At 39.0% G+C, this 17424-nt stretch overlaps 1 protein-coding gene across 1 annotated transcript in view; it reads right to left on the bottom strand.

The window, feature by feature from the left end:
- SLC6A2 (solute carrier family 6 member 2) overlaps positions 1-17424 on the bottom strand; it is a 76059-nt gene that overhangs the window by 43246 nt on the left and 15389 nt on the right. Inside the window, exons 2-3 of the mRNA XM_026856731.1 lie at positions 10173-10304; positions 6274-6511 (exon numbers count right to left, since the gene is read on the bottom strand). Coding sequence (XP_026712532.1) covers positions 6274-6511; positions 10173-10260 — 326 coding nt within the window. The 5' untranslated portion in view covers positions 10261-10304. The remainder of the gene's footprint in view (positions 1-6273; positions 6512-10172; positions 10305-17424) is intronic.

Below are 17424 nucleotides of genomic sequence, written 5' to 3'. Positions count from 1 at the left end.
TCTCATTGCTTACAAACTTTCTAATTAGTTTACAGGGTATGGATATCGTGTGAAGAAACCTCTTTAAAAAGCTTCAGATATATTCAGTGGAGTCTTGTTTTTCAGGGAAGTGGTATTTAATTGAGAACTGCTGATTATGTTTAGCATGAGCTTAGTCTTTTCTTACCAGATGTGATTAGCAGAATACAGGGCTGTCCAATCTCATTAGTTCTTGTTTTCTGATTCAGTTTTTATATGCATTTAGAGGCAGATTTGCTTATGCTTACTTTTGACGTGGTGTTTTCTCTCTAGAGAGGTTGCTTCACAATTGTTTTATGGGGACAGGTTTCTGCATCTTCCTTTGCAGCACATAGTGTTGGTCACTCCATTTGACATGATACTGGACTATGTGAATGCTTTGGTCTGTGGTGGTATTTCTGGTGAGGACTTGTAGCCCCAAAGAACAAACCTATTGGTCTATAAAAGTAACCTTTGCTATATAGAATGAGGGTTTTTTCAGGATATTCTTGGTTCACACACTCCTCATAAATTTATGTTCATAAATATGATGGATGTAGACTACCATGACTGTACATTGTCTTTATTCCGTGTTCTTAGGTGGCTTTTTGCAACTACTCACAGCTGGGCAGACTTGTGAATTCTGTGAATCTCCTTTACTGAATCTGGCATGAAAATCTCCCTGTAAAAACATGTTTTATTTCTTATGTAGAAAGAATGGATTAAAGCCCTCAGAAAAAGTACTATCAGAGGAAAGTAGCCATAGCTCAATACATTTGTTGGCAATTTCACTGTTTCGTTTAAAAAATTGCCTGTATTTGTTCCTCCTACAGATCATGATTTTTTACAGGCACAGTATCTTGTGAGAAGTGCTTTTGTTTCTCCAAAATGGTATTTTTTTTAATTGTCGGCATAAATGAAAGCAAGATGGTAACAACCTTTTCCCAGACACTAGAATGGAGAAAGCAAATATAAAGTATTCCTGTATTCAGATAAAGTATTTGAATAGGAGTGATAGGGAGTAGATAGGGGAACTTTTTTTCAGTGATGCACTTGTGTTCTTTCAAAAATGTTTGTAATGAATTATTTTAACATATGTTGAAAGGATAGAAGGTCCTTTTTTGTGTGTTTAATTCCAAATCAATGAAGAGGGGAGTAATTAAAATAACGTGTATCTCCAAAGAAATGTGGACTTGACATTTTATTTCTAACTGGATTTCTCTTATGACTGACAATTACTAAGGGTATCAGTTGTTACCAGGTTTTGGAGCACTTGCTTTTCTAAGTTTGCAGTGTATAAATACTTTATAATTGATTTTAACCATCTCTAATGAAGTATTGTAGAAGTCTCATTTCTTCCTGTTGTAAGCAACTGTCCCACTGACATCAGTGGCACCTAGGCCTGAATTAAGCCTGAACAACTGAAACCACACTTAATAAAATCACAGAATCACTGAATCGTCTAGGTCGGAAAAGACCTTGAAGATCATCCAGTCCAACCATTAACTCAGCACTGACAGTTTGAAAATACGTGAAACCTTACTCTTAAACACCTGCAGGGATGGGGACTCCACCACCTCCCTGGGCAGCCCATTCCAACACCCAACAACCCGTTCTGTAAAGAAATGCTTCCTAATATCCAGTATAAACCTTCCGTGATACAATTTGAGGCCATTCCCTCTTGTCCTATTGCTTATTACTTGGTCAAAGAGACTCATCCCCAGTTCTCTGTAACCTCCTTTCAGGTAGCTGTAGAGGGTGATGAGGTCTCCCCTCAGCCTCCTCCAGGCTAACCAGACCCAGTTCCCTCAGCTGCTCCCCATACGACCTGTGTTCCAGACCCTCCACGAGCTCCGTTGCCCTTCTCTGGACATGCTCGAGTCATTCAATGTCTTTTTTGTAGTGAGGGGCCCAAAACTGAACCCGATAATCGAGGGGCGGCCTCACCAGTGCCGAGTACAGGGGTCAGATCCCTTCCCTGTCCCTGCTGGCCACGCTATTGCTGACACCAGCCAGGATGCCATTGGCCTTCTTGGCCCCCTGGGCACACTGCTGGCTCATATTCAGCCAGCTGTCAATCACCCCCCCAGGTCCCTCTCTGACTGGCAGCTCCCCAGCCACTCCTCCCCAAGCCTGTAGCGCTGCTGGGGGTTGTTGTGGCCCAAGGGCAGCCCCCGGCATTTGGCCTCAGTGAAACTCCCCCAGTTGGCCTCAGCCCATGGCTCCAGCCTGTCCAGGTCTCTCTGCAGAGCCTCCCCACCCTCGAGCAGACCAACACTCCCGCCCAACTTGGTGTCACCTGCAAACTGACTGAGGGTGCACTCGATCCCCTCGTCCAGATCATCAATAAAGATGTTAAACAGGAGTGGCCCCAAAACCGAGCCCTGGGGGACACCACTCGTGACCGGTCGCCAACTGGATTTAACTCCGTTCACCACAACTCTTTGGGCCCGGCCATCCAGAAGCACTCCAGAAAGCCTAAGTGTAGAACCACTTCAATCTGAATTATTGTCTAACTCTTAAGGCTTGAAAACAAAAGCCAGATATGTTTGTCAAAGACTGCCTGTCACTGCCTTGGCATGGAAATTGCAATCTGCAGTGATTTCTTCCAAGTCTTGAGGCTTAGAGGTTTCTCCCTACTTTCCCTCCCCACCAAGTACCAGACAGCTGAAAGATTTGGCCCAGATTCTTAGCAAGTTTTCCTTTCTCTCACTCAATGTAAGTGGTGAGAATCAGCATTTTTCTGTTGAACGTATAAGTGCCTTTCTTGAAGTATTAGATGAATTATCACATAACAGTAATCCCACCTCTTCCTACAGTTTATTCCTGTGCTGGTGGAAATAGTCAGCTCTGGCAGCTGCATGGCTTTAGGAAATAATCTGTTCTAAATTCAGGGTCAGGCCAGCTTTGTGTGAAGGAATCATGTCCCAAAGATAAATGTCTGTTTCTCTTAAGGGTAACCAACCACATCAGCTTTCTGCTTGTGGCCTGTTTTGGAAGTACTTCTTTTCAGTCATTCTCCATCTACAAAATAGATGTTTGATGGTTTTGGCCTGTCTGCTTCCAGTTCAGCCTGCAAACTAGAAGGCAAAAGTCTGTATATGTTCTTGATGTAAATATACAACCTGGAGAACCAAGTTCAAGCTGTACCCACTTCCCATGTAGTCTCGAGGCTGAAGACTTAAGTGCTTGGGCACATTTATCATCCTTAACAAGTTTTCAGTAAGCTGCAGTGCATCCCAGTAACACAGAGCAACAAGTTCTTGTTGCACTAGTTACTGTGGTTGAAAACATGGCCCCAAATACTCCAGACTGGATGGTTGCCCATATCTCTTGGTAGTACTGAGAAGAATAATGGAAATTATTTTTACTTCCACTGACAAAATTGCTCTGTTTCTATGATATTTTTACAGTGGGCACCAGTGCTAGCGCTGTTTTCAGTCCCTGTTTTAATAATGTTAATTATCATACCATGTCATGTTAATGCAGAGGCTGGGCTTCCATAGGTATCCCACTGAAGTTTGAGTGGCATAGTTTGATTTTCTTCTGCTATAAAAGTAGCTGCTCTGTTTCCTTGTTTCTCTATATAACTGATCAAAACTCAAAATCTGAAATCTGCCATCTGTTTCCCAAAAAGTAATTGTTTCTGTTATTACTAGTATCTTGCACCACTGGATAGCAGTACAAACCTTAAGAATGTAAACATGATCATAGAATATGGAAACCAGTGTCTTCATGATGCTGTTACTTAAAAACTCTTACTCATCCACAGTATTACTGAGGAAGGATCAATTAGCTATCCAGCCAATAATTTAGGATTTCTGGCTGTAAGGAACAGACTGACCTGACATAAACTTCTCCATCAGGAACTGTATTTTCCTCTGGCAAATATTTGTTGATTAAGAAGTGACTAATGACTATCTACCTGGAAGAATCAGGTGTGATTCCTACATAAACACTTGGGTCAAGTTCAGCGGTCTATGAAACAGAGCATGAAAGTTCTGTAATAAAGCACTTTGTTGGAGTGCTTATACCAATATGATATAAGGACACCCAATATTCTTAAAGTAATATTCAGCCTTTACTTGAATGGTTTTTCGGAGGGAATGTAGCCAGTCAAGACCCTTACTTGAACTATTACTTAACATACTGCATCCAAAAATGGTGCATCATTTTGTAAACCCACCATACTGATGCAAATTTAATATTACATCATCACTTCTATTTCCTGACTCTGTTGTGCATAATACGAAACTTTATAATGAGAAGATTCATCTGTCCCTGTTGTAAAAATACCATGGGAACGAGTTAGGTTATTCGATATAAGAGAAGAATCACTGTTTTCTGAAATGGACTGTCTTTATTCGGTTGGATCTGAATACACTAAAACTTTGCACAAGTTTGGGTCCACACCTGAGCTGTACAGCTGGACTTGATGAGCTAATCCAAATACTGGATAAGTGAACAAAATGCCCCTTGTGATTCCCTGTTTTTACAGCTGAGAAAGCAGATGTTAACAGACTGTGTTACTGTAGTAGTTATTCTTCTCATTTTTGCAATATAATCTAGTTGCTAATAAGTATAGGGCCTAGGGACTTAATTACAGCCTCAAAATTCAGGGATCAAAATGTAATGAAATGTCAAATTCCCTTTGTGTTCTTATCTTATGAAAACTGCACTTTGAATGTATTTCATGGTGAGGAAAGAACCCTAAGATTTCAAGTTTCAGTGTACAGATAGAATCGTAAATGATCTGTTCCCCAGATCAGTGGAAATAAATCAAAACATTGTGAATAGATTCTACCACAACCTCACAACCTCACCCACTACAAAGTCAAAATCATACCCCAAGCATGATGTGATAATAGAAAATTCACAGAACTACTTTATAATATCATAAAGGAGAAAAGCAAGAATATAGGGATTGCATTTTGCTTTACAAAGGCTTAAGCAGAAGAAAATTATAAAGAAAACCTTTTTTTCAATGCTGTTCAAATAGAAGTTCTGTAATAAAGTGGTTCTTTGTTTGAAGATGCTGAATGTATATTTTTTTTATAGTTCTCTTCAAAGTCAGGTTCTTTGACTACATGCTTATGTAGCTTTTTGCTATAAAAGATCTGTCTTTACATTTAAGTTATGAATACATCATATATTGTCTTTGTAAGGGCAGGAGATTTCCTACCTGTCATTATTTGCCATTGTAGTGAGTTCCTTTGAACTCAGCCCTCCCCTTACTGTTTTCAAAGCACTGAGTTTAGTTTACCCAAACCCCTGCCAACAGTTTGTGTATCACTACTGATTTTTCACTGTGCTGTCTTCAGAGGAGAAATAGCAGCCACAAATGTTTCAGAGCTATAAACACAGACCTCAAGATCCCTACTGTAGCCAGGCATGGTCTAACAGACACTAGGTTATTTATGGTAACAGTGGTGTCCCTCTGTTTCTACAGGGTTGGACTCGCTGCTCAGCAGGTGTGTGTCCTGATAGCCTTCTATTCTCAACACAGAAATATTGATTATTCAGATTAATTCAATGGCTGATACAATTAGCCTTGATGCCTATCCTCCTTTCTTTATCCTAATCAAATCCCATTTTCCCCTGGAGGTCCATAATGCAATTATTTATACAGAGATTGATATATTTGTTTTATAGTTCAGTTGTGAATTTATATACCTTTTTGGTTTTGATTCCAAGTGTTTGATTTGAGTTTGCCTTTGCCTGTTTTGGCCCATATTACAGAATGCTCTTTTGCTTAGGAATTAGAAAAAGCCCGTCTTTCTACAACTGTGGTGCTCTCCTCCTGCTCAGTGCTTCATCTCATTTCATTGAACTACTGAAGCAGCTGAGCAAACAGAGGTCTGCTCTGAGATATTTTGCAAGTAGAGAAACAGGCCAAGCCTGGTGAACAAATCATTATTTTAAAGCCTTAAAGTCAGCTCAGTTTGGCATGCAGTCATCTTTGTCAGAATATTGCTGTGTTTCCATTCCCTGGCAAAGTTGGTGCAAGCAAAAGTGGTACATCGGGGAAGATTTGTGTCTTTTATCCAATTCCATTTTGCTTAGTGGCAAGTATTGCATTTGTACAGGAGAAACCAGAGCTCAGAGAGGCAAGAGTCTTAATCACACAGGAATACAGATAAATGTTACAACTGCATTTTAATTTCAGTCTTCTGATGCTTATTCTAGAGGCTGGATGCTAAAGCTATTTTACCTTCCAGAGGAAACACTCTTAGACATAGAATTCTGAATAAATAGCAAAATCAAGTCAACACTTACTCATAAAATTCAGCTGCAGGAGTGAGTTTGTACTTCGAGTATTTGGTTCCATTGCCAAGCACTGATGCATTGAAGAGTTTGGGATCTGTACAGTTTGGACTGTTCCAACTGTTGTCGCAGTTTGTCCAAGGGAGCTCAAATGTGAATGATGAAAATAGATAATACAGAGACCAAGCTATGATAACGTTGTAGTAGAAACCCACGTAAAGAGCTATGAGTATCACTGCATAGCCTACACCTAAAGACAAAGGAAAACTAGATTATACATTGCGTTTTACATGCAACAGTATTTGCAAACACTAGTTAAACTCAGCCATACACAGTTGCAAATTCATTTAGATCTTCAGACCAATAAAAGGAATTTTTGACATTTACATATACACATCCAGACATAGTGTCACTAACCTTAAAACAAAAAATTATATTAATGATTTTAGAAAACGATTGGCTTTTAGCAAATCCAGTTGTTTGCCAGAGAAAGAAATTAAGCACTGCAATGTCAAAGCTTGCTCTTGTACAGCCTTCCAATGTAGAATATTGCAAGCCCATGTTAGGAGTGAAACTCACTTCATCTTCATAATGTCAGATTCCTTGCCAACTTTTCTTGGAAAAGTAAAGCTCAAGACTTAAGTGAAGTTTTCCTATGCCTCACATTCCCACCCTGAGCTAGTTTGGAACAAACAACAAACCCTCTCCTGTTTCTTTCCCATTGTTATTTTCCAGATTGGCTTCTGTCAGCATGTAATGAGGTCCAAAACATGCATGAAACAGTCTGTGCTGTTCCACTGAGGCGTTCTTGGGCAGGCCAGTAAATCTTGGTGAATATCAAGCTTGGGGCTAAACTGTGTGTGGACCTTCAAACCATTTTATTATGTCCCCAGGATTACAGAATCCCCAAAAGCATTCTCTTTTGACTTTGAACATTTGGTTTGTATTTTTGTGTACTCTGTGAAGTGTTCTTGGAGGGACCCTTTAGCAAGCAAGCCTGAGAGAGTGCATGTTCACATGAAAATGGACATTTTTCAATGGTTTGGGAGGAAGCTTTGGTACTAATGTTAGAGCAGAACAAAAGTTTGTTGCCAGAACTGTGCAAGAAACTTGCTTCACCTTGGCTTATACTATTCTTCCTTTACTCTGTGCGCAGCATTGTTCCCTGAACCCTACTCCAGAGCTGTACATATTACATGTAACAGGCACAGATGACAGCTGTTTTATGACTATCATCACTGTACTGCCACAGCACCAAAGTGTAGACTTTTTACTTCTAATTTCTTTCAGTTTAGTTTCTTTTGAGTTTCATATTTCTGGATAAAGCAAGGCTTTCATATTTCTTGATAAAGCAAGGAAATAGCACACACTTTGAGTATTAATCCTTGGTTTAAAATTTGCATAAGGAACAGATGCTGACCCTGAAGGACTTGGCAGTTCAAAGACTGCTGCATATACCAAAATTACACTTTGCTCTTCAGGAGGCTTTTAATACATAGACCAGTTTGCTCATTCCCTAACACTGGGGAAAAGAATGTGAGAGTAAAGATGAAACTGTATCTTCAAATTTTTGGTGCTTAAATGAATTCAGTATATTAACACTCAAATTCTAGCGATACTTTGAATAGAGAGGAGAAAGTCACCCAAGGGGATAATTCTTAAATATTCATGTGAATGTTAAAATACTAAGTACAAATAATATATATTGCACAGAAATTGGATGATTTCTGTTTAAAAAAAGTGTTTCTGAAATTTCTCTAATTCAGGAGGACAATGATAGATATTTAGTATCAAGAATTAAAAATACTGCATTGAATGTATCTTAAATGTCAAACCTCTGAAATAATAAGATTCTTCAGGAATGAATTTGCTCTTCTGTTTCTAGGTCTAGCATTTCTTAAAAGTAATGCTGCACCACCCACCTTCTAAAATAGACCCTGGAAAATGCAGAGATGAAAACAGACTGTGTTGCAAAGGTTACAGGGTATATTTTTAAATGTATGCATTATGAAAGATTCTCGTTAGAGTTCTTAAGAGTTCATAAGCAATAATATTAATAGCTAAAATTAGGACTATAGTGCTGTTCATTTAGAGAAGCTGTAATAAATGAGTTATCCCGGAAACAACTTAAAAACATTAGCAGTAAAATGTGTTTGTATGTTATCAGAAGATTTGGTCAAAACTTCAGAAGTACCTGATTTTATACTAGTGCTGAGGTGCAAATACAACTCTATGCTTATTACTTTTTGAGAATCAAATTACTTATGCTATTCTATATCCTAGTAATAAGAACACTTAAAAATCAACAAAAATGTATGTTTAGTCCACCTTGAAAATGTCAGTTTAAAGACACAGCTGGAATGTCAACAGGACTATACATGAAATAAGTTCTATTTTCCTTTCTCATCATCTTTTCAATCCTGAAGTCAACAGATAGAGTACCTCTGAGCACAGTGGTATTTGACTCAAACACTTTGAGATCCTTAAGGTCTAATTTTTGCAGTTAGGTTTTCACAATCCTTGCTGCCATCCAAAGGTATTAACTGATACCAGCAGGAATTCTGACTGAGCAAGGGTCTTCAGGTTCCTGGGTGCTGGGATGAATTCTGTGTCCCTTGAAGGGGTTATAGAAGTGATAGGAAAATCTATCTGAATTAATTTAAAAATTTTGGAGCCCTTATTAGTTTGCTTATTTGATTTTTATTAGATCTCTAATTTTGCTTTGAGTTTTGGGTTTGACCAATAAAAACCCTGCAGTTTTCCTATTCTGCAGCACTAGACTCCTTGAAAAGTAAAGCTGTATTTTGAGAAAGAAGACTAACATTTACTCAGTGTAACCTATATCCAAGCACAGGATCCGCCAGGTTTGGATTGCTATTGTTAAGCTCCTCAGCTTTTGTCAGTCATGGGATGAACATGATCTGAATTTTAAGCTTCTAAGATCAGCTGAGCTTGACTGGTTTCATTTCAGATAGCTCTGTGTTGAAAAGGCTTTATAAGATTTTAGATAAAATCTGGTATAGATTTTTGTTGGTAAGCAATGCTTAAGAAAATTCTTGAAGCTGCTTGGACAAATACTTGTTTCATGTACAGAAAGCATATGACACCCAGGGAGATCCCTTTGTCCCAGACCAATGCCAAACACCCCAATCAGTATCCAAACACCTAACCTCGGGTATTTCTTCCTTGCAGAATGATTGCAACTCAGTGCAGAAAACACTCCACAGCCTTTTATTCAGTGACACTGGAGAGTTAACCTTAGTGCAGACCACTCCATAGTAATAATAATGTTCAGGTTTTAGTAAGTGCTTTTCATTGCTAGATTTGAAAACCACTTTACAAAGTCTGTTAGAATCATTGCTCCTATTTCCTAGGCAGGAAAACTGAGGTACAGAGGCACCGATAACTTGTGTGATGTTACAAGTGTGGTGACCGAACTACAGTCTTCACAACTTCATTTAGTGTTCTAGCCACTGCGGTATGCTGACTTCTGCAGAGAGCTCTGCACAGGGAACTGAACGGAGGCAGGGGTTATCTTAGTCACTGAGGGAGACAGGGCTGAACTGACCTGGATGGGATGTGGTATTTCCAAATGTTTGCATTGCCAATCCCTCCCTCCACCTAGATACCCAGTTCCTCCCACTCCCCAATAGGCAGGGGAAAGGGAGGACAGGGCTGAACTGCTCCTGCTCATTGCTCTCTGTTGTACTCCTCAGCAATCACCCTGAAGATGATTTCTGTGGCTTTTCCCGTTTTGTGTTCCACCTGTGATAAAGAAAAGACTTCTGACTTCAAGGGTTGGGGAAAGGTCAGCAAATATCATGCTGTCTGTGGAAAGATGAGACGTTTACTTTCTGATCACGAGTGTCGCACCCTCATGGCGCTATTCAAGAGAGCAGAGGGACACTTACCTTTGAAAACGGGACAGATTTTCCACACAGTGGCAGCCCCTTCTCGGTTATACTGTCCCAGTGCTAATTCCATATAGAACAGGGGCATTCCAGCAATGATTAAGAAGAGGATATAGGGAATAAGAAAAGCACCTGGAAAGAGAATAATTAGACATTGTAGTCTATGTTTCAGTTATATTTTGCTTTCTCTATTGCTCACTTTTACTGGATAAGCCACTGCCTCTGGAAAGTAGGAAGAAGATACCAGGAAAGAAGAACCCATGTTCTCTTGTCCCTTTCCAGTATTTTTTTTAGGGTCACAGACTCAGAACCCCTGAGAAAAAGCTGTAGACCATGCTCCTATTTCCCCCTAATGTTTCTCCTCTGCTATTTGGTTTCAAAGAGAAAAACGTGACCCCTAAAATCAATCCCTAACTGAAGGAGAAATTATGCCAAACACACTTGCAGAGCTAAAAAGGGAAAGGGACTATGAAAAATTTTGTTAAGTTTTTTTAGTGTAGTATGTTCAAAAGGGAGCATGGAAGCCAGCAACAGAGGGGAAAAAAAATGTCATGTGAGTTCCTGTAAGTACAGTTTAAATCCCACCATGTGAGGTTTCCACAGGAACCTCTGGCTTGAAAATTAATACTGGTTAGTTGTATGGAATTTGAGCTTCTATGGCATATTTTGGTTTTTGCTATAATGAATTCCCTTATTCTTATGAAATGTGTTAGACAACATACCCCTTTCCAGTGTAGTGATACTTATTATCATTAATGTAGAGTATGTACTAGGTTTCACTGCTAGGCCCAAGTACAGCCTCTTTATATTGCAGCAGGATGGTGCTGGGGCTGTGTGCTCCTTCCTGGAGTACATAACTTTACTTGACTGAGGATTCTTCTGTGAGATCACACAACAGAAACAGTCACCTGTGGAAAAATCCTGATGTGTTAGTGCTACTATCAGAAAAGTATTGCCAACTGAAACAGAAAAGGATTGTCTAATGTAGAAACTATCTGAAAATTTCTTGACTTTTTTATATGATCCAGCTTGCAGAAAGAAGACTCCCCCAGCACGTGGCTACATATGGTACTATAAACTGGTTATAGTTGGTGCTGTGTTTAATAACTGGTCTGTTAGTCCTCTGTTTTGTGGTACCTGTAAAGTGTAGCTTTTATTTTATTGCATAGCTTACTTGGTCGAGTACAGTTCAGTTCATGTAAAATTTGTCTGTATAAAAAAATTATTAGATTGTTTTGAATAAATAAGAAGCTGACAGAGTAATTACATATACTGAATAATGAACTGCTGTCTTTAAGAGTTACATATGAAAGATAAACTAGATTGTAAAAAAGAAAAGCAGCAGGTGTCTCTCCTAATAGCAAGGAGTAGGAACTTGTGCAAACCTTTAAGATCTGCTCTACTGGTTTAGTAATTTGAAAACTTCTTGTAAAAGGAAGTAAGTTTGCATTGCTTCTAAATACATAAACTTACAAAAGGTATGTGTAGTCTATAAAAGTATAAAAGCTAAAAGCACGACTAGCTATCTAAAACGTGCCAGTAGGCAGAATTACATATTTAAAAAGTACCTCTGAAACTATTGTCGTGCTTTTAAAAGTCTGAATAGTTGTTGCTCCTTTACCTTTCATGTTTGCGTTTCACAGATATTACTAGTGCCTAGCACGTTCAGAGAGGAATTTTGAGTATATACTGGAGAATAAGAATGGAAAAACAAATTGTTCTCTTAGTCATACCACAAATCTAAAAGTAACGTGCTGTAACATAATGGTAAGGACAATGTATTCAGCATTCAGCTGTAAGTTTAGACATTTGAAAGTTGAAATCTTGCAATGAAAAATAGACAAGGTTTATTAACAGAAAAAAAAGAACAGCTTAAAGCTTAGAGAATGTATCCTAGAAGCTGAAATATATAGGTTGTATCACTTGGGGGCAAGAATCTTCTAATTCATTATGTTTATATGGAGTGCATATGGAATGCAGGTTGCATTCATGTAAGCTGCTACAGTACAAATTATACATGTTTTAATAAAATTTCAGTGTTGTTCATAAGCTGCTTTCTATGACTGTTGAACTGTCATATGTCTGAATAGTGTAGAGAAAAAAAGAATTTGTATTCAACAAATACTTGATGCCCTACAGTTCTGACCTCTGTTCAATATTGAAACACAGCTAAATCAATCTGGGATACTACATATTGCTTTCACCGTATCTAGAATTTAGAAAAAATATTTTATGTGGTTTTACCATCAGATTTCTTGTAAGTGACAGCCTTTGAAGTGCCACACTTGTCTTGCTTCGATAGTATTACAGTGTGTGGAGCTGACTCACAAGCCTAGCTTGTATTTGGGAGGTATGGAGTTTGCACAGAGTGCTGTTTGATTAACATTAATGTCAAGAGACTGCAGAAAACATGATGCTACAAATTGAATAGGGAAATCTGTGTTTGAGAAAATTAATCCTGGAGATGTATAGTGGACATACATATTAAATGCCAGTTTAAAATACGTGGTTTTTAAGTATGACTAATACCATAATGAACCGTGAAGTGTACTGTACTTACGCATACTTGTGTAAGCGTCATCTATTTGGCTGCGAGTCATTCCAGGCTTTAGTTAAAGGAGGTTTCTTTTTATTTTTTTACCCCCACCCTGCCCCCGCAAGGGATTAATAAGGTGTGGTGTAATTTTCAGCAAAGAGCAGTTACCCAGTATGGCAGGGTTTTATAGCTGGGTTACTTTTCGGGTAACTAAATGATTGAAGTATTTTGAAATTGAAATAAATATCAAAGTAAGGGTGCTTAGTCACATTAAGTTGATTTAATGTTTTGGAGACTTCTGGAAACTTTTTGTTTAATAGCTTCTGATTAGTTAAAAAGTGCCAAAAAGTAAGATATTTTGTCAATGTCTTGATATTTGCTCTTCTCTTCCTAACCAATATCCAGAATCAAATATCGTGTTCACTGAACTCTTTCTGAAATCACGGACACTTCAAGGGAAAATAAATGATGGTTAAAGTATCGTTCAAATTTCTGCAAACTGGAATGGTATGCAAATGCTTATAAAGAGCATATGTGTGATATGTGATCAACCTCACTCTGATTGCGCAGGGTCTCCATTATAGGACTGGTTTGTGTACAGTGTCTTCTGAACAAGTGATCTTGTTTGGAAGGAGACTGCATACCATCCTGCTTGTGTGAGCATTCTATGGGCCATGGAGGATGCAAACTGGCATCCTGGTGGGCCTCTTGCTTTAGGTCCATGGTGTGAACTTGGGCATCCTACCAGACTCCTCTGAAGGAGCAGCCTTACTGTTAATGCCTACCTGGTCTATTGGGGTCAAAATGTGTTAGGAAGGGTGGCATGATGCCATCTGTGACACTCCTGCCTCTGCCACTGGCCACAGAAACTGCTGTGCTTTAATTGCATGAATCCAAGGGGCCAGTCAGATTTGTATAGTCCAGAGAACAGAACTCATTCTTAAGGAACACACAGTTTGGCTAACACTTAAGGCTAGCTTGCCAAGATCTACCTACCTCAGAGACCTGAGGGAATGCAATCTGTGGGATTGCTGCATTGGCCACAGCAGACTGATAGCACTCGAGGGGATTCCACTCCCCCACTGTGTGATGGGATGGGGCTGAGCACACAGCTGCATCCCACAAGGCAATCCCGGTTTCAGCAATCCCTAATGGTTCCCAATTTTCCTTTACAGCTAAAAATCTTTAGTAATTAACATCTGCAATACAGCCCTGGCATAAGAGCCATACTTACTACTTTGTTACATGAAGCTCAAAAGCCACAGGTTGACCTTGGACTGTTGTGAATTGCTACATCTCTCTGTTAACAGATTTCATGAGATCCATAAACATCTCTTAAAGTACCACTGTATACATGGAGTTAAAACAGCCTTGTGTTTTATGCAGAACTAGATTAGGTCAAATCCTCAGCTTCTACAAGAACCATCTGTGTGAAACTTCAAGTGGACCTTTACAGACCTAAGATTAAAAGCAACAAAAGGTTTGCGTGGTACAGCAAAGAGAAGTCAGAGATACAAAGAAGCATGATGTAACATCAGTGCCAAAGCCAAGATGATTATTTTAACAGCAGCTGTATAATGATGTTGAGCCCAGCCAGCAATAGATTATAGTAGTCAAAAATAACGTTTTTCTGCAAAACATTGTGTGACATACTATAAAAACTTCAGCAGCACTTTGCACATATAAAATCCTCAAAGTATGCAATAAAATCTTCCAAGTATGCAGCCTTTTTCATGGAAAGTATTTCTGAATCATAAAATCAGTGGAGCTATACCATGGTGAGTGACATGTTTCTTTTGAAGCCCTTATATTTAGCTACTCCCTCTAAAAACATTGCTAGATTTGAACCTATTTATATTTCTACTCTCAATTTGGGCTCCGAGCCTTCAGTTTTTCCAGAATTCCAATTTTAATAGTGTTCCTTTCACTCAAAAGGAAGTGAAAACAAATGGTTTCCAGAAATGGTTCAATGCTGTTCATGGGCTGATGCCAACCGAAGCCTGCATTTTTTGTCTTGAGCTGTTAACCTGCTACTGCTTTGAAATCACTTGAAGTGACTTGAAGCGCAGGGTACTTATAAGCTGGTCGCTGACTTGTAACAGAAAGGGTTACCCAAGCCCTTCCATGCAAACCCAGTCATCTCTTTGGCTTTTTGTTACAAGAGTAATGAGCTAAAGAAACCCATTAGTAGCTATTTTGAACAAATTAATGAGAGTTAAATATACCCAGCCACTCAGAGCAGCATGATTCATTCATAAGTAACACCCAAGTCATTGGCTAAGGTCCTATTTACATAAATTAATGAAATGATCACATTTACAGCAGTGTGTAGTTTAAAGATAATTGCAGAAACATACAAGAACAGAATTCTGGCTTATGTTGTTTGATAGGAAATTAAAGAATAAATAGAGAGACATGGTGGGTTTGAGAGAATATAAATCATGTTGGTCCAAGATGGCCAGTGTGGCAGTGGTTGCTCTGGAGCTTTGCAGTGGGGGGAGGTGGGGGCAGTTCCTGCTGCTGACCTTCACAACACTCTCACTGTTGCTAGTTCAGGAAATGAAGCCATTCCCATCTTCTGCCATGAGTGTGACCATAGGAAGTCCAAAACTCTGCTTTACAAGGTTGCACTGATAGCTTTTGTTTTCACATTGTGCCTCCTTATAGCAGAAGGTACTACTGGACCTGGCTCCTTTGTTTCTAAATAAATGAATTAGCATTCAGATGAATTTTGGCAGTAGTTTGGTAAAGAAATAGCCTGGAGTTTGTAACAATGTGAAGGTCCAACATTCCTGCCCAAATCCATTTTGCTGGTTTTGTGACTTTTTTAACTACCTGGCTGGTTTAAACAAGAAATGAGAAAGTAAGTCAGCTAGAATGTGGCACCAGCTTGTAGACTGTTTTGTTATGGGATTTATGAAATCCCTATTACTAATGTTCAATAGGACAAGGGTTGTATTTGTGGGAGTATCCTTCTCTGGAACCACTAACACTGCTGGGAGCAAACCAGCAAACTTGCTAGTTCACAAGCTGTTCAGAATGTGCTGGTCAGGGGAGGTGTGTAGTACTGGACTGCTGGGTCAGTGTGCAGATGCTTAGCTGGAGAATGCTGTGGCTTCACCATAGACATGACCGGAAGCATAAGAGATGCTAAATTAAGATGAAAAAAATACTATTCTATTATTTGATTAATAGGACCATTCTATTTGTGTTTTTTCCCCAACTTTGCAATTATTAGGGGCGACACAAAGATATATTCACCTGCAACTGCCTATCAACAAAATCACCCATGTACAGTGTAGGCTGTATTTGAGAGGTACAAAGTCAAGTGTCTGTCAAAATGTACCCTGATTTATGGGGGCAGAATATCCATGGCTTAAAATATTTTTGAATGAAGACATCAGAAGCTATTTGCTGTGAACTTGTGGATCAAGATAACTGGGTTTTGCTGGATTCCAGCACTAGAAAATCCATAATAACATAACTTCATGTGATAAGTTTTCCTTGAAATGTGTGTACTGAAAAACTGTTTTCTGTGTCATACAGAGTATAATCATGTTCATGAAAGGAAACACTACTTCATCAGCTTTAGCTGTCTCTTAAGTGTAGGGAAGTCCTTGCTTGGTGCCAGGGAGATTTTGGCAACTACAGCTTTACTTTGGTTCAGATACAAACTGTTAGGCAGTTTTCTCTCCCTTCTCAGGGTATCTGTATGTTCATTTGTGTTTGTTTTGCCTCAGTCAGCTGTAAATTTAAATGAATATTTTCAGAATTCATGGATCCATCTGATTTTGATGCCAGAATGGATTGTTAGATACTTTGATCTAACTTCCTGTCTAACATAAACCAGAGTTTCAGACAGAAAAACATATATTCCTGATTTGAAGATATCAGGTGAATCCTTTGCTTTTTTTTGGTATTTCACAGGTAACTTTGGTGTTAAAAAATATTTAAAAAAAAATATTTCTAATCTGAATATATCTGACATTTGATTATGGCAGTGCTTTCCCTGATAAATGAAAATTCCCTGCAACACTCTGTTTCCCTCCTGTGAAGATGCTTAAGTACTGCAGTCAAGTGTTTCATCCTTCTTTCTATAATCTGAAGAGACTGAGTGAACTAATGAATTACAGCAGTGATTCCTGCTTTTCTAAAATTCCCACCTTACAGGTATTTCTTGGTGTAGCAGGTTCATACATTGGCAGGTTGAAGAGTTACATGGGCACTTTTTGTACTCACATTAAGTTATGGTACCCACTTTCTGAGCTGTGCATTTGATGCTCCAGGAATGCCAGGTTTATATCCCAGAGATATTCTTCCACCTTACTAGAAAAGAGCCTGGAATGAATCCTCTGTATTCCAGCCCCTCATTTAGGCAGTGTTAATGTTTGCTTTGGTCTTTCTACTCTTTCTAACATTCTTAGGATTACCCTTGTGGGAGCTGCTTGCTGTCCTGTGTATGTTGTACAGGGTATATGTGGGGAAACTCCCCTCCTAGTTATGCCACCTGCACTGGGTGCCTAAGACAAGGTGACACAACTGCACTGGCAGAGCTAATTAGAGCCAGAGTAGTAGCTAATGTACACAGTGAGACAAGGCATGTTAAATGTGCTTTGTTCTCTGCATGTAACAGTGCAATTTCTGGTTCACAACGCAACCTTGGATGGAGGGTGTTTCTCTTAAAGACTGTTTTTCTTTTGCAGATTGTCAAAATAA

Source organism: Athene cunicularia (genome assembly GCF_003259725.1).
Source record: "Athene cunicularia isolate RWA chromosome 11 unlocalized genomic scaffold, athCun1 chr11_part1, whole genome shotgun sequence".
NCBI lineage: Eukaryota > Metazoa > Chordata > Aves > Strigiformes > Strigidae > Athene > Athene cunicularia.
The sequence above is the reverse complement of the archived record's forward strand: the minus strand, read 5'-3'. Positions and strand labels throughout refer to the sequence as shown.